The 18,147-nt window shown below is 47.5% G+C and overlaps 1 protein-coding gene across 3 annotated transcripts in view; it reads left to right on the plus strand.

Annotated features, from left to right (window-relative positions):
* glg1a (golgi glycoprotein 1a) overlaps nt 1–18,147 on the plus strand; it is a 45,651-nt gene that overhangs the window by 24,739 nt on the left and 2,765 nt on the right. For all 3 annotated transcript variants that reach the window (XM_079603142.1, XM_079603143.1, XM_079603144.1), the window contains 13 exons: nt 343–429; nt 531–593; nt 2,402–2,515; nt 2,600–2,688; nt 2,823–2,940; nt 3,749–3,841; nt 3,952–4,089; nt 5,179–5,302; nt 6,921–7,063; nt 7,527–7,628; nt 8,343–8,450; nt 17,565–17,685; nt 17,767–17,873. In XM_079603142.1, the coding sequence (XP_079459268.1) occupies nt 343–429; nt 531–593; nt 2,402–2,515; nt 2,600–2,688; nt 2,823–2,940; nt 3,749–3,841; nt 3,952–4,089; nt 5,179–5,302; nt 6,921–7,063; nt 7,527–7,628; nt 8,343–8,450; nt 17,565–17,685; nt 17,767–17,873 (1,407 nt within the window). The remainder of the gene's footprint in view (nt 1–342; nt 430–530; nt 594–2,401; nt 2,516–2,599; nt 2,689–2,822; nt 2,941–3,748; nt 3,842–3,951; nt 4,090–5,178; nt 5,303–6,920; nt 7,064–7,526; nt 7,629–8,342; nt 8,451–17,564; nt 17,686–17,766; nt 17,874–18,147) is intronic.

An 18,147-nucleotide genomic window follows, 5' to 3' on the forward strand; every position in this document is an offset into this window, starting at 1 on the left:
ATCCAGTGTGTGTCTGATGTACACACACTTCTCACACAGCGCACGCGAGTTCTCTTTCACGCCGCCTTGCGCTTGAATGTTTAAATTATATGTGTGCTAAACGTATGTTTGCCTCTCATTAGCCACTGGCTGGTGAAGTGCACGACCAGTCGACCGTAACGTGGAGTTATAGAGACATTATTAGTAAAACTTGGTCACATGTGCGAGTGATTTACTCACGTCGTAATGCTCTACAAAGTGTTCTTTATTCACTGATGTTTGAATGTTAAGTTCACTGACATGAACCGTACTGTGTGTGTGTGTGTGTGTTTGTGTGTGTGTGTGTGTGTGTGTGTGTGTCAGGAGCTGGAGTGCTTGCAGGATCATTTGGAGGATCTGGTCCCTGAATGCAGGGATGTGGTGGGCAACCTCACAGAGCTGGAGTCCGAGGTACACACACACGCTGTTGTGATGTTTAGCTGTGAGATGATGATGTCTATGGTGTGTGTGTGTGTGTGTGTGGACTGATTTCTGTGCGTCTGCTTTTCCAGGACATTCAGATCGAGGCGCTGCTGATCCGAGCCTGCGAGCCCGTGATCCAGTCTTACTGTCACGTGAGTCTCGCAGCAACACTGATCTATCAGAAGAAGACAGATGTTTGTTTTATCATTTAGATCTTAAATATCATTTCATCAATCATCATATTTTAAGAAATCGTTATGTTGAAGTTTCTCATTACTGTAAATTTGATGTGTTTATCATTTGAAATGTATGTTTAATACTTTTCTGTTAGCGATAGACGGACCTCATGCTCCAATGCCTCAGAATAAAGTGATAAACGAACGTTAGCTAAACGTCGTGCAGTGTACGGGCTAACACCTCAGAGTGTGAACGCACGAGAACTAGAGATGTGTGTGTGTCGTGTGTGTCTGCTCGATGCGATGCGCTATATAAAGAGGAACGTAGCTCAGATCCGATAAGCAACTGTACAATAGTGAGATTAACATCTGCACTGCTCACACTCATCATTCACATCCGGTCTGTGAAAGATCTCTCAAACTAATCATCTTAACACTCAGTGTGTTCATTATATTTTACTTAGAAATATTAGAAGTTAAAAAACTGTTCAATTGTTTCTTTATTAAGGCGAGACACTACAGGTGAATAGGGTACAATTTTAAAATAATAGATTTCACCATGAAACTTCCTCAGTTGATTACTTACACAAGTTCATAAAAAAAATTATTACAAGTTTTTTAAATTTGTATGTTTAATTATGCAAATTAGGCATTATCTCATTAAATATGCGCAATTTTGCATATATTTTTACGGGATAGATCTGAACATATGATAAAGCCAGGTGCAAAATTATTTTTTAATTTTGATTACACACAAGATGAAAGAAGATGTTCAGAGGGATTTCAGGAGATATGCTTTCATGACCTAGGAAATCTAAATATACTGTCCATAGCCTTAAAAAATCGATTTTCGCCACATTTTTTTTATTAAAATGTCACATAAATCAGGCCAGGAATGATTTATTAACAAATCCCTCTGAACATATCTTGAGAATACTGCTAAGTGTGTAACTGGAGAGTTTGGTGTACATCGGCTGAGATGTGTCACTGGAGAATGACAAAAAAAAACTCATTTTGAGAAAAAGGCATTTAAAGATTTTTAATGTAAAAAATCATAATTTTTTTAGTGGAAACAACTATTTACTGACAATATCTCATCAAATCATTAGCAACAACAATACAAAGCACCTAAATCACATCAAAACTTATAAACACAGCATTTATGGCCTTCATCTGAGCAGAAAAACCGTCAAAAACACACATCTGATGTCAGAGCGCGTCACGTGATGCATCTGAACCAATCACGCTGTCAGACATTGACATCAGCCAATGAGATTTCGCTTTTAGGGTTAAATGCCCATTATACTTTCACGATTGGTTGCTGATTAAAAGGAAATGACCATATTTGGATCCGACAGCATTGTACAGAAAAGAGAGGGCTTCACAGACGTGTGTGTGATTAAAGGGAGCAGAGAGAGATCGCGGAGCAGCGGATGATTTAGAACGCCAACTTTTGTTGAATTTCAGAGAAATCTACAGACGCAAATAGACACAGTGCAGTAAAATAAAGACCTAATGTGTATTTTGGACTTTTTTTCACCACAAGTCTGAAAGATGTTATTGAAGACAAATAGCCCAAAAGCTCAAAATTGACCAGTGAAAAAAAACGATGTTTTTGCCTGCCGTGTCTCGCCTTAAACTAATAATCCTGATAATTAATTTTACGCTTCATTTATTATTTTATCGTCTGCTGTTGAGGAAAAAAAAATTGACTTAATCCTCTGACTGGATCTCCTCCATGCATCATCTGCTTCTTCTTCATCTTCTTCTTCTGTGTCCCGCAGGACGTGGCTGATAACCAGATCGACACCGGGGACCTGATGGAGTGCCTCGTTGCCAATAAACACCAGAAGGAAATGAATGAGAAGTGTGCCGTGGGAGTCACACACTTCCAGCTGGTGCGTCTGCCGATCACACACTCGCTCTTCTTCTCTCTGTGACCACAGTTCTGTCAACCGTCCGTTTCTCCTCCTCCTCCTCAGATCCAGATGAAGGACTTCCGCTTCTCCTACAAGTTCAAGATGGCCTGCAAGGAGGACGTGCTCAAACTGTGTCCCAACATCAAGAAGAAGTGAGCGCGCCGCACGCCTGCTGTGGTCATATTGGTCACGTGACCGTGGGAAAGAGCTACACAGGCTCTTGTAGAGGTGAATGTGTCCACTGGAGCATGATGGGAAGGTGCTGATGGTGTGTGTGTGTCCTCAGGGTGGATGTGGTGATCTGTCTGAGTACCACAGTGAGGAACGACACGCTGCAGGAGGTCAAAGAGCAGCGCGTCTCCATGAAGTGCCGGAAGCAGCTGCGCGTGGAGGAGCTGGAGATGGTCAGTGCAGCGACACACTCCTCACACTGGAGCCGCACGATTCCAGGAATACCGTCATAACACTGTCATAATACCGTCATAACACTGAATTTACTGTAACGTGGAAATTCACAGAATTCAGCATTTTACTGCTTCATTTGAGAAACTCTCGCCATACATCATAAACACAAACTCACAGCTCTTCACGGCAACCTGTCAAAATAAAAGTTCGGTTTAAATTGACAAAATTACGACATAATTATATTACTGTTGTACAGTAGAATTGAGCTGCGTCTCAAAGTATTAATAATATTATTAAAACAATTTTTTTAAGGAATAATCACAATTTCTCATGTTTTAATTTTAACAGTAAAGCTCTGTTGTGCAAAACTTTGACAAAAAAAAGTTTAATTTCATGATTAAAAGATAAATTAAATAAATGTTTTATGCCTTCATTTGATTGCCAGAAAAAATTAAATGCACAACACAGGAAAAAAAAACATTTCATAGAAATGAAAAGGACTTTAAACTTTAAACAGAAAACATATAATTTGGGAAAAACTTAAACTGGAATTTGTGTTAAAAAGATAATTAATTTCAGAGAGACCTAAACTTAATTTGTTAAACTTTTAATAAATTGTTGGTAAATTGTATAAGTTTCATGAATTCATTTAATTAGATATGCTTTTTGATTACTACAATTTAAAATGAGTCCAAAAAAAAAACAGAATTTGTGAAAAATGAAATGCATTTGAACAGATATAATGGTGTAGGTCTTAAGTGTGCGGTTATAGCTTCGTGTGTGTGTGTGTGTGTGTGTGTGTGTCAGTCGGAGGACATTCGTCTGGAGCCGGAGCTGTACGAGAGCTGTCGTCAGGACATCAAGCAGTACTGCCAGAACGTGGTGTTCGGGAACGCTCAGGTAAACCTTCATCATCATCATCATCATCATCACTTTACCTGCTGCCGCATGCTCATCTGTGTGTGTGTGTGTGTGTGTGTGTGTGTGTGTGTGTGTGTGTGTGTGCGCAGGTGATCGAGTGTCTGAAGGAGAACAAGAAGCACCTGACCCAGCAGTGCCATCAGAAGGTGTTCAGACTGCAGGAGACGGAGATGATGGACCCCGAGCTCGACTTCCAGCTCATGAGGGTCTGCAAGCAGATGATCCGGGTGACCAACCTCTCACACACACACACACACACACACATCTCAGAGCCAGTTCCTCATCCTCACACACACACACACATCTCAGAGCCAGTTCCTCATCCTCACACACACACACACACACATCTCAGAGCCAGTTTCAACACACTTAAGGCCAGGAAAATATAGAATAAATAAAGTCTTAGGCCTCGTTTACACTGTCAGTGAAATGACCCAATGCTGATTCTTTTGCTCATGTGACACCGATCGGATGAGCCTATTCTATGATCGTGTAAACAGGAAAAAAACGCATGCATTCGGATATTTCGAGATCGGTTTCAGGCCTCGTTCATATATGGAAATAAATCAGATATGTGATCAGATACGCATTCAAACAATCTAAACATTTAGGATAGGGCATATATCTTTTTTTTTATTAATATAACTATAGTCACTTAATTTTAAATGGCTGAAATGTTAGGTGTCATTTCAATATTGTTTTTACTTAAAGGTGCTGTATGGAGTTTTTCTACTGAAATGAATCCATGTTTTATTACCTGTGTGTGAAGGGGTTGTAATCTCACAATAAAATGATCCACTTGGCGGGTTTTGCTATTGCCTCTGAAAGCAAGTATTCCTATGTGAAGCTCCGGGTCGGATTTGCCGCAAAATCCAGTGCCGTGACTGAGACCTGCATGCGCTCGCGAGCGTCTCGCCTCGTCTACTGACTGCACTCAACAGCGACGACACTGTGACTTTATGACTGGAGTCTGCTAATACTAGGAAACGACCAGCACAACACAGACTCCAACACAAACTCCACATAATAATAAAAAACAAAAGAAAGCACGAGCACTCGCTTGTAAACGTATTGGTTGCGATCTGAAACATCACAGCTAGATGCCGCTGAAAACTACACATTTGTGTTATTTACAGTCATTATATGGTTTAAATGTTCCTATAGATCTTGCTCTACTCATAAAGCACTGATTTTATTTGTGCAGGTCTTAAATTTTATTTTAGTAACGCTGCAGAAACCCTGTTATAAGACCTTAAAACTGAATGATGGCTTAAAATTGTTGGAATATTGTAACTTTGTTCTGTCGTGTCCTTCAGCGTTTCTGCAGCGAGACCGATGCCAAGAACATGTTACAGTGTCTGAAGCAGAACAAGAACAGCGAGACCATGGACCCTAAATGCAAACAGATGATCACGAAGAGACAGATCACCCAGAACACAGGTACACACACACACACACACACACACACTCACATTAATGTAGATAGCAGATTTTCACTCTATTATCATGGCCAAGATAATCTGTGATATCAATAGAGATGTTGAGCACTCAGTGTAAGGAGATGGAGACAGAGTTTGCAACCATAACTATACGCAAACAACAACCTACTGTTGAGCTGCACTCCCCACCCGTCTAGAGGACTCGCACAGTGGAGAGCTGTTGCGGGGTCAGGAGCGGTGCTGCCCCCTGCTGTGCCGGAGGGACGTCTGCGCCATTATTTACCATAGGGTTAGGGTGTGTGTAGGGGTGTAAGCGATAATATTCCAGCGACAAATAATTTGTCTGTCCACACTAGACGCAAGTTGTGAGATGCGTCAAAATCAATCAAAGCCCACAGCCAATCAGAACAGCGTCTGTGCGAGTGCACAGCACCAGAAAATAATCTTGATGGCAATCGCAAGAAAATGGATAAGTAGCTACATCACAAATATTACACTATTTAAATATTAAAAATTAATTTAGTTTTTAAGTTACTAGTTACTGAGTTACTAAAACAATCTGTCAAAGAATACACTTGTTAGTTCACAGTTTGAACGAACGGTCTTGTTTCCATGTTTAATCTCAAGATCTGAGGAGAATTCTCCATTGTTGCTTTTACAGCTCAAAGCTGGAGCACTAAATGATATTCACAGTCACATGACACGCTTTTAACATTAAATAAAGCACATAAACAGCGCCTGAGATCATCATTGCCACACTGTGTGTGTGTTGTTCCAGTGCGACGTCACAGAAAAATAGAAACCGTTTCTAAAATAGAGTCGTCGCGTTCGCGGCTGGTTAGCACAACAACTCTGATTAACATGGAAAAGAGGCGTTTTATCGTGTGTAGTTAGGACACGGTGTGACGCTCACAAACATGACGGTTCATTCGGTACGTACTACCAAATAATGTTACGTCTTCATTATATATAGTGTTACCGTTTTTTATTTTTCTACTAACAACCATCAAAGATTTTTAATGGAAATCATTTTAAATGTGAAGTGGATAACAGCGCTGCGAGTAACGGCTGTAGATGTGCCTGTATCGGGGTTTACTCTGAAGGGCTGGCTACTCTGAGCAGATGATTTATTATTTTTAAATTCAACCTTTCTACAAAAAAATGGGAGATATCTTAAAATAATTTCTGAACCTAGCAATACATATTCTCTGGTAACAGTTTTCTTCTATTTTACAATAACCATTGAATGAATCTCAATGAAATAAGACATTCAGCTGAAATGGTTAACAGTGCTGCAGGTTTGGCCTAAACTGCAGGTTAACTCTAGCCTGGGTTTGGGACTAGATGCTGGTTTGTAATGAATTGATGTTGTTCAACCCTGTTATAAAAGAGTTTGTGAGATGCCTTGAAACCGTTTCAGAATCTAGTTGCACCTTTTCTAGCTACACTTTTATTCTGTGTTCTACTAACCATTTAATCTAAATTGAATAATAAACCAAACTGGATAACAGAGTGTTAATAACAGGATTGTAGATTTTGCCTAAATGATGATTTCACACAGTAGAGGCCGGCGAGTGCGGAGCCGTGTTCTCGTCAGTAACTGATCTCGTGTGCCGCAGACTACCGCCTGAACCCTGTGCTGAGGAAGGCCTGTAAAGCCGACATCCCCAAGTTCTGCCAGAACATCCTCAACAAAGCCAAGGACGACAACGAGCTGGAGGGCCAGGTCATCTCCTGCCTCAAGCTCAAATACGCAGACCAGGTGTGTGTGTGTGTGTGTGTGACGGCTGGGTCGAACTAATTTCTTCTGATGTAATTGAGCTGAATACGGTGTCTAGACCAATACGACCTCTCACATGCGTGCGGATTGGCCATCTTGTGGAATGCGTATGAGATCGGGCCGTATAAACCACAACACTTCTGTATAAGACAATAGTGGGTTTAACATCAGCATGTGTGTCTGGTGTTAAACGGTGTTTATTATGTAACCTCCTTTAAATAGTTTGGTCAGTTTAGGCGTAATCCATGTCATGTCTGTCGCTGGAGTGTTCAGCTGGCTGAGGCTGAGGCTGATCTCGGGTTTAGAAAGTAATTGGTAGTAAGTAATTAAATACTTTTTCGAGAGAGTAATTAGCACAAGGTAATTAGTAATGAATGACTTTTTTAGAGTAACTTGCCCAACACTGAGCAGGACTCACTGTAAGAGTGTGTGTGTGTGTGTGCAGCGTCTCTCTCCGGACTGTGAGGGTCAGATCAGTGTGATTCTGCAGGAGTCAGCGCTGGACTACAGGCTCGACCCACAGCTGCAGCTCCAGTGCAGTGAAGAGGTGAACACACACCTTACACACACACACACACCTGACACACACAGCTGCAGCTCCAGTGCAGTGAAGAGGTGAACACACACCTTACACACCTTACACACACACACACCTGACACACACAGCTGCAGCTCCAGTGCAGTGAGGAGGTACACACACACACACACACACACACACACACACACACACACACACACACAGCTGCAGCTCCAGTGCAGTGAGGTGAACAAACACCTTACACACACACACCTTACACACACACACAGCTGCACCTCCAGTGCAGTGAGGAGGTGAACACACACCTTACACACACACACACACCTGACACACACAGCTGCAGCTCAAGTGCAGTGAGGTGAACAAACACCTTACACACACACACCTTACACACACACACACAGCTGCAGCTCCAGTGCAGTGAGGAGGTGAACACACACCTTACACACACACACACACACACCTGACACACAGCTGCAGCTCCAGTGCAGTGAGGAGGTGAACACACACCTTACACACACACACACACACACACACCTGACACACACAGCTGCAACTCCAGTGCAGTGAGGAGGTGAACACACACCTTACACACACACACACACACACCTGACACACACAGCTGCAGCTCAAGTGCAGTGAGGAGGTGAACACACACCTTCTTCTGACCTACACACACGTGTTCTGCTCCTGGATCACTCACTCATGGGTGTGTGTGTGCAGATCCAGCGGCTCTGTGCGGAGGAGGTGGCGGCGCAGGAGCAGACGGGTCAGGTGGAGGAGTGTTTAAAATACAACCTGCTGAAGATCAACCATGAGGGCTGTAAAAAGGTGAGAGCGCTTCGACTTCGAATCTTCACTCATGTTTCCATCCAAACATGTGATTTAAAGGTGCAGTGTGTACATTTTAGCAGCATCTGGTGGTGAGGTTGTGTATCGCAAACAATTCCCTCATCATACACGAGTGTGTGTCAGAGCCCCAGACAAAACACTGTCATGTTCTCTAGCGCTCGGGTGCTGGTGTTCGAATCAAACCACGTCAAACACCAAACCAACATCTGAAGCCTTGTTTATACTCGTTGCGTCCGCACGAGCGCGAGTCTCCGCTGACTGCGCGCGCACCTCTCCAAACGGCTGAGGCGTTTATACTCGACGCGTCCGCACGAGCGCGAGTCTCCGCTGACTGCGCGCGCACCTCTCCAAACGGCTGAGGCGTTTATACTCGACGCGTCCGCACGAGCGCGAGTCTCCGCTGACTGCGCGCGCACCTCTCCAAACGGCTGAGGCGTTTATACTCGACGCGTCCGCACGAGCGCGAGTCTCCGCTGACTGCGCGCGCACCTCTCCAAATGGCCGAGGGGTTTATACTTGACTCGCTCGCCGTTGTACTATTCTGTGAAACTACAGGGGGCGACTCGAGTAATTGTTCTCTCTAAACCATCAGGAATCGGTGAGAAGAAGAAAGATAAGCACGTGACAATGTTTATTTTAGTTACCACCACCAATACAAAAATAATCGTGTAAACCCTGAGATTTTTACTTGTGACATTAGAACAAAATATATGTAGGCTAGCCTATATGGGAATACATATAGCCTACGTATACAATAGGGCTGTCCGTTAAACGCGTTATTAACAGCGTTAACGCAAACCCATTTTAACGGCGTCAATTTTTTTATCGCGAGATTAACGCCTAGCAAACTTTGTATTTTTTTTCACATGCTTTTGCACAACTAGTAACGTTATTAAAACTACAACACCACACCGGATCTAGCTAGACCAGAAACAAAACAACAGCGCGCCGCACAAACTTGTCTGGGCTTGCGATGCGAACCGGCCAAAGAGTGGATGAGAACCGCAGCGCCGAGCCGCGTCTAGGACAACTCGTATCGCACATCGGACGCGCACTTTCTCAGTTTATGGCCAGCAATAAAAACGCAGAATGGCGCCGCCGGTGTGTGTACACTCAGAGAATGTGTTAGCATTTTAAATACGAGGCGCTGCGCTTCTCGTCCGGTGTGCGACCCGCTTTAACGTTACATTTTGAGAGGATGAATAAGCGCGAGACGCCGAAATGGAGGCCAATAAGATCCTGAATGGAAAGTTTACTTTTAAAAAGTTGCGAAATGGTTCAATTGACAAGAGCAAAGTGATCTGTGTGTTTTGTCATTGTAACCTGAGCTATCATCGCAGCACGTCCAGTCTGAAAAATCACTTGATGTTCAAGCACACACACACACACACACCGCTGATGCGTTTCTACGCCCACTCGTCAACATCAGTAACGTCACCTCGTCAGTATTTCTTTCACCCTTTTATTGATGGACAGTGTTAGATCGTGTGAGAGATTATTTGCTCTGAATGTTAGATCGTGTGAGAGATTATTTGCTCTGAATGTTAGTGTGAAATTGAACACAGTATATAATGTTGTTTTCAATAAAAAACATTTGCACAAAGCAACCGATCCACTTTTCCATGTTGATAAGAGCATTAAAATGAGAAAAAATAATGGGACAAAAAGAAATCAAGAGACATTTAGAATAGATAAAAATGTGCGATTAATTGCGAGTTAACTATGACATTCATGCGATTAATCGCGATTAAATATTTTAATCGTTTGACAGCCCTAGTATACAATAAATTAACAATCTCTTAAATATTTTTTAATTTCACTAAACATTTAACTTTCGTGTACATTTTTATTAACCATGGACCTTTGTTCATTAAAAAGGCTTTGTATGCTATTGTATGCTCATTTTTTTAATGTAAGCAACTAATTTAGGGGTGCTGGTGTGATGAGAAGGTCGTGCTCGGCCAGATTCGGCTCAAAGTCGTTCATCTTCGGATGCGCTGTTACAAAATCTGCCGTGCACACCGCCAGGCGAAATGGGCCCTTGCGCACCCAACGCGCGCGACCGCCCACACCGCAATGACGTCATTTTTGCCGTGCGCACTTCGCACTCTTGCGGACGCGTCGAGTATAAACAAGGCTTGAGATGCTGCGATGCCATTGGTCCGCTGGTTACTCCAGTTGTCCAATCACAGCTGACGCTCAGGAAAAGTCATGTTCTCTTACGTAGAGTTCTCTCGTACTGCGTCGAAGACGCTACGGGAAAGATATTTCTTTTTCGAGATTGAAGCCTAAAAATTAATCCTTAATTTTGTAAATATTGTAAAACGCTTTTCTGTAGCATACAACCTTAGGCGGAGCAATATCGCTCACCCATTGGCTGCTCCGCCAGAAAAGCACAGCCTATGCGAGGCCAGTGACGCCGACCAATGAGGACGCTTCGCGCCCTTCTGCGTCATCTCCCGCCGAAACAGGCGTGGCCTAGGCCTATAAATACGAGCATAGCTGTCCTCCACTCTGATTTTCTAAAATTCACGAAGCTGCACGCATCGTTGGACTGGATTCGAGCCGCCACAGCCGTTTGGAACAAGCACTTCAGCAGGACGAGCCTTTTCTCTGAAGCCGCCGCCTTCAGCCGCTGTTCCCTGCTACGCTTCTCCGGCGTGGAATATCTTTTCATCTTGTGTGTGTTTTGTGTGTGTGTTCGCCTACCGCGTCACACATTTTTTCTCACAGAGAAGAGCAACGAGTGTCTTTTTAAAGATGTCTCGTGTTTCCTGCGGCTCCTGCCGCGCCGCGCTCATCAACTGGGACCACCACGAGTTGTGTGTTTCCTGCTTGGGCGAGGAACATGCAGCTATCGCTCTCGGTGATGGCGGCTGCCATCACTGCGACATGATGCCCATCGCGACTCTGCGGACTCGCCTTGCATCATTCGCTGAAGCTGCTCACCCACCCCCTGTAGCGCCGCGCCGTAAAAAGCGCCGCGCTCAGCGGGTCCCGGAACCTCCCTCCACGAGGAGCTCGCCGCCGCCACCGCCGCTAGCTCCTCTCAACACTTCGTTTGAGTCGCTCACCGACGGACAACAGCCGCAGCCCGCCGCCTTGTCCGTCATGGAGGACGACCAGCAAGCCGTATCTGAGGGGGATGACGACTGCTGTTCGCTTCTCGCTTCAGGGAGCGAGGGATGGGCGAGCTCCGTGGACCTCCCCTCCCCCGCTGTTCCGGAACGCCGAGGGGGGAAGATCAGCATCGAGGCAGAACTGATGCGTCTGCTCACACAGGCCGTGTCGAGCCTCGGCCTCGATTGGTCGACGCCCGAACAGCCTGCTTTCAACCGGCTGGATGGCTGCTTCCTCTCTGGAGACGCGCTGCGCCACCCTCCAGACACGCCCCGTTTCTTCCTGAGCTTCATGAAGAGGTAGCGAAATCGTGGAAGGCGCCATTTTCAGCCAGACTGCGTACCTCTGCCTCGCCAGCATTCTCCGTAGTGGACGGTGCTCGAGACAGAGGCTACCATGCTCTTCCTCCGGTCGAGGAGGCTGTAGCGACTCACCTTTGCCCACCCTCTGCTGGACGGCGGGCTAAGGGAGTCCTACCATCCAAAGCTTGCCGCACGTCATCAGCTTTGAACGGCCACGTGTACTCCGCCGCCGGACAAGCTGCATCGGCGCTGCACACCATGGCGGTGCTTCAAATCCACCAGGCCAACCTCCTCCGCAAGCTAGACGAGGAAGGCCCGGGCGCGATCAGTGTTCCGGACTTGCGTAGCGCCACAGACCTAGCTCTTCGTGCTACAAAGTCCGCCGCACACGCCATCGACAGGATTATGGCCTCAGCTACTGTTTCCGAGAGACATTTGTGGCTGACTCTCTCTGAAATGGCGGAGTCGGAGCGCTCTGCGTTCCTCAACGCTCCCGTTTCACCGACTGGCCTCTTCGGATCTTCCGTGAAGGACTTCGCGGACCGATTCGCCGAGGTACAGAAGACTTCGCAGGCCATGAGACATTTCCTGCCAAAGCGCTCCAGTTCCGCAACAGGCCGCCCTAAACAGCCGCCTGCCCGAACTCAGCAGCGCCCCGCGCCCGCCGCACCGGCCCAGCAGCAAAAGGCCCGAGAGAGACCACGGTCTTGCTCCGCCGGACGCCGCCCGCCACCGCGTGGTCCTCGGCCCAAGATCACTCTCAAGCCTGAGGCCTCGGCGCCATCCTAGCCCTGCTAGGAAAAAGACGGTGTTCGGGTCCCGCTGCGGCCGGACTTCCACCCAAGATTCCCGCTTGTACAGCCCTAAGTTCCGTGTTTGTACCAGTGTATTTAGCAGCCAACAAACCGGCCGTAAAGCCCGTTTGCCTGCACACAAACGGCGTTTTCACGGCGACCCAGATAAATCTAAAAAAGAGTTTAATTTCTGGTGTCCCGGCCAAGGCCGATGGTGTAATGTGTGTAACTGCAATGCCCACCCAGTGCCCATTCATTCACACAAGCACAGCCCCGTTCAACATAGGGCTTGCACACATAAAATCGACTCATGTCGATTGTGCTTTACATGTAGTGAGCGTGCCCAGTGCCCACAACCACTACACACTGCACGTTCCGCGGTTTCTGTAAAAACGAAACCAACGAACGGTCAGTCAGTTCACAAACACAGTATTCCCGGTGTTATAAATGTGCCCGCCACCACGCGCCCATATTTATTCACAAACATAACGAGCCCTACGGGGCTCGCCCCGCGCGCTCTCTCTCAACTCAGAGAGCCGAGCGCGCGCGGGATGCATACTGTGTTAAACATGCCCCCCGCCTCACACGCCACGGCGTCCATGTTACAGCACATGGCTGCTCTCGTGTCGCCGCCATTTCGCGACCAGGGCCCAGATTACATTCAACCCCTAGTCACACGTGCAGATGCATGGGAAAGACTTCCCGGGGTCTCAGAATGGGTGCTAGAGACTATAAAAAGAGGCGATTCGCTACAATTTCATCGACGCCCTCCCCGTTTCACGGAGAAAGTCGAAACCACGGTAAAAACAGAAGTAGCACATCTACTTCGAGCCGAAATAGCGAAGCTATTGAGCAAAGGGGCCATAGAGCCTTTATCTCAAGCTCAGAGCGAAGGGGGTCTGTACAGCAGATATTTCCTGGTACCGAAGAAAGACGGGGGTCTCAGACCCATTTTAGATCTAAGGCGTCTGAACAAAGCGCTAACAAAGCGAAAGTACAGAATGCTCACGACCAGAAAAATCCTCGCGCAGATTCGCCGAGGAGACTGGTTTATGGCGATAGATCTGAAAGACGCGTATTTTCACATACAAATTGCGTCACGTCACAGGCGATTTTTGAGATTCGCCTTCGAGGGCCGGGCATATCAGTACACAGTCCTGCCATTCGGCCTGTCTCTAGCACCTTGTACATTTACAGTGTGCATGGACGCGGCGCTGGCACCCCTGAGACTCCAAGGCGTTCGAATTCTGAACTATTTGGACGATTGGCTGATTCTGGCCCAATCGCCTTCAGAACTCGCTCACCACAAGACACTAATACTCGATCACCTCGAGTGCTTAGGTCTGAGAGTCAATTGGGAGAAAAGTTCACTGTTTCCCAGTCAAAGGATCTCCTTTTTAGGACTGGATCTGAACTCGCTGTCTATGACAGCACGGCTGTCATCACGGCGCAGGCGAAACACCCTGCAAATGGCGAAATCCTTCCGCAGCGGCCATATAGTGCCGCTAAAGAGATTTCAGAAAATGCTAGGCCTCATGGCCTCAGCCTCAACAGTACTGCAGTTGGGCCTGCTGCGCATGCGCCCACTACAGTTCTGGCTGAAAGCGCGCGTGCCGCGCCGAGCATGGTTTCACGGTTGCTATCGCCTCAAGGTCAATCAGGAATGCATTTCAGCCCTGACACCATGGAGAGCGTCAGACTGGTACCGGTCAGGTGTAAGCCTGGGGACTTCCTCGAGCCTGAAGGTGGTGTCCACGGATGCGTCCACCTCAGGCTGGGGAGCGCTGCTCGACGGCAGACCGTTCTTTGGCCAGTGGGCAGAACGAGCTGAACTACCGCACATAAACTGCCTGGAAATGATGGCGGTGGACTTTGCGCTGAGGCGTTTTTGTCCTCGGATAAAAGGGCACCACGTCCTGGTCCGTTCGGCAGGGTGGCGTGAGATCCCGGAACCTATTCAGGTTGGCGGAACGCATACTGGTATGGGCCCAGCACAACCTGCGCTCGCTGAGAGCAATGCATGTGCCTGGTCATCTGAACGTAGGCCCAGACAGACTCTCACGGAACAACGTTCCGACAGGAGAGTGGTCTCTACACACACAGACAGTGCGTCTGCTGTGGGAAACGTTCGGCAGAGCAGAAATAGACCTGTTTGCAAACCAGGAAAACGCTCACTGCCCGGAATTCTTTTCGAAGAGCATGAACGCGCTGGCCAGTGTCTGGCCCCGCCGTCCGCTCTATGCTTTTCCTCCTGTCTCACTCCTACCCCAAGTGCTGGAGCGGATCAGGGAAAGCGGATGCTCAGTGCTACTTGTCGCTCCATACTGGACGAATCAACCCTGGTTCCCAGTTTTGATGCGACTGAAGAGTACTGCCCCGTGGCCGATTCCAGTGAGGAGAGACCTCCTCTCGCAGGCCAAGGGCTCGATTTTGCATCCTCGCCCGGAGCTCTGGTCCCTACATGTGTGGGCCATAAACGGGTACCCGCTAACCTCCCAAAGGGAGTGTTAGACACGATCGAACAGGCTAGGGCCCCGTCTACTAGACGGCTCTACGCTTCCAAATGGTCGGTGTTCTCTGGTTGGTGTTCAGATCAAGGTCTGTCACCACTTCAGTGCGGGGAAACGGAGATTCTCTCTTTCCTGCAAGAACTATTGGATAAGGGAAGAACCCCATCCACGTTCAATGTCTATGTGGCTGCCATTTCAGCGTTCGTTAATCCAACGCTTGGCCATTCACTGGGCAGGAACGACCTGGTGGTCCGTTTCCTTAGAGGAGCCAGGAGGATAAATCCTCCGAGGCCTCCTTCAGTCCCCGTTTGGGACCTTTCTACGGTGTTGAACGCTAAGAAAGGGCCCCTTTCGAGCCTATTCACTCAGTTGACATGAAACACCTGTCTTTCAAGACCGTGTTTCTTTTGGCTCTCGCTTCAGTGAAGCGTGTGGGGGATTTGCAAGCGCTCTCAGTTAGAGCCTCTTGTATGGAGTTCGGGCCCAACGACTCTATAGTCGTGTTGAAACCGAAGCATGGGTACGTACCTAAGTCCCTCAACACACCGTTCAGGGCTCAGGTCATCTCCCTGTCGGCCCTGCCGGCCTCGGAGGACGGAAATAGCTCCCTTTGCCCGGTCAGGGCATTAAGAGCTTGTGTCCCGCTCCGCTGTTTTTCGACAGTCGGAGCAGCTCTTTGTTTCGTTCAGTGGGCGCTCTAAAGGGCGAGCTGCGACGAAACAGAGTCTATCTCGATGGGTAGTGGATGCCATTGCGCTAGCCTACGCATCTAGAGGTTTGGAATGCCCCCTGGGCATCAGAGCACATTCTACGAGAGGCATGGCCTCTTCATGGGCCTGGTATAGCGGAATCTCGTTACAAGATATCTGTATGGCGGCAGGCTGGGCCTCCCCGTCTACATTTATACGGTTCTATAACCTAGAGGTTCCTGCGTTGCAGGCTAAACTGCTCTCGGTCTAGAAGACTGTTTAGTGTTCCTGCCCCGCGCTGCGGCCCAGGTCACTTCAATGTTTTAAGCATCATTCACTGACAATGTGTCCCATGAGCATGCTATTACCCCTCATATACATATATATTTCATATACATGTTATTATGCCCTTAGAGGCACTACTATAAAGGGATGATGCTAGTTTTAGCCGCTCTCCCTATACATTCTTGGTGTAGGCGCTTGTATGCCAGGGCGCGCGCGCCCTCAGGTGTCTGTGTCGATCCAAGAGCACGCACGGCGAGTTACAGGGGTTCCCGTAGCGTCTTCGACGCAGTACGAGAGAACTCTACGTAAGAGAACGTACTTGGTTACTAATGTAACCTCGGTTCTCTCTAGGAGAGGGAACGAGTACTGCGTCTCAGGCCGTGCGTACCCACGCTGCGTCGCTTTTGTGACGAAAATCAGAGTGGAGGACAGCTATGCTCGTATTTATAGGCCTAGGCCACGCCTGTTTCGGCGGGAGATGACGCAGAAGGGCGCGAAGCGCCCTCATTGGACAGCGTCACTGGCCTCGCATAGCCTGGCTAACGCCAGACCCAATTCTCGTTGAGACTTGGGTCTGGGAACCACATGTTCATTTTCTCGTATTTGAGGCGTGGTTTACGAATGCGCCGGCGCCGTTTATTGGGTGCTAAGAATGTCTATCAAATGCGCATAGCCAATCGTTTCCATTATACCAGATGACGTATGTAGAGAAATGGTTTAACGCCAAACGCTGCTCTTTTTTCTAAATAAAATTGCGATCTAAACTACTTAGAACAATATCTAAGGCTGCATCAAAAGGTAGCTTCGCGTCTGCTGCCATGTTGACTCCATAGATATAAACAAACTGCTTAGTTGTGTCGCAAAGATGTCGTCATCGTCTTGCTGCTCCCTCCCCGTTCTGTGATTGGTTCCCTAAACGAGGCGAAAATCAGGTCCATGGTTTCCAGACTGCCTTTCAGCGAGAATAAAATCGCGCTGAGCAAAGGCAGTCTGGGGAAACCCAAGCTAGGCCTCGCATAGGCTGTGCTTTTCTGGCGGAGCAGCCAATGGGTGAGCGATATTGCTCCGCCTAAGGTTGTATGCTACAGAAAAGCGTTTTACAATATTTACAAAATTAAGGATTAATTTTTAGGCTTCAATCTCGAAAAAGAAATATCTTTCCCGTAGCGTCTTCGACGCAGTACTCGTTCCCTCTCCTAGAGAGAACCGAGGTTACGTTAGTAACCGAGTACGTTTTTTGTTGTTTTTTGCACAGCATGGGGATTATTTGTGTTTATGCGTATGTCATCTTATCAGATCCGCCTCAGTTGAGCACATACTTCTCATGCACATTTTTAGAGTTTATGCAGCTAATGAGATGTTGTTTGCTTGCTGTGTGTGTGTGTCGCTGTAGGAGGTGCTCAACATCCTGAAGGAGAGCAAGGCTGATATCTTCGTGGATCCGGTTCTTCACACAGCCTGTGCGCTGGACATCAAACACCACTGCGCTGCGATCCCGCCGGGGAGAGGACGACGTGAGTCACTGTGGGGGGGTTATCCGCCGCCGACACGTGTAGATATTAAGACTGTGTCTGTGTCTACCTGTGTCTGTGCAGAGATGTCCTGTCTGATGGAGGCTCTCCAGGACAAGCGTGTGAGACTGCAGCCCGAGTGCAAGAAGAGATTACAGGACCGCATTGACATGTGGAGCTACGCTGCTAAGGTGAACACACACACACACACTGCTGTTCCTCTTCTCCTCCACAGGGAGTTTCTCACACACACACACACACACACACACTGCTGTTCCTCTTCCACAGGGAGTGTCTCTCTCTCACACACACACACACACACACACACACTGTTGTTTCTCTCACACTCACACACACACACACACACACACTGTTCCTCTTCCACAGGGAGTGTCTCTCTCTCACACACACACACACACACTGTTGTTCCTCACACACACACACACACACACACACACACACACA

The sequence above is a fragment of the Phoxinus phoxinus genome, assembly GCF_949152265.1.
Source record: "Phoxinus phoxinus genome assembly, chromosome: 25".
NCBI lineage: Eukaryota > Metazoa > Chordata > Actinopteri > Cypriniformes > Leuciscidae > Phoxinus > Phoxinus phoxinus.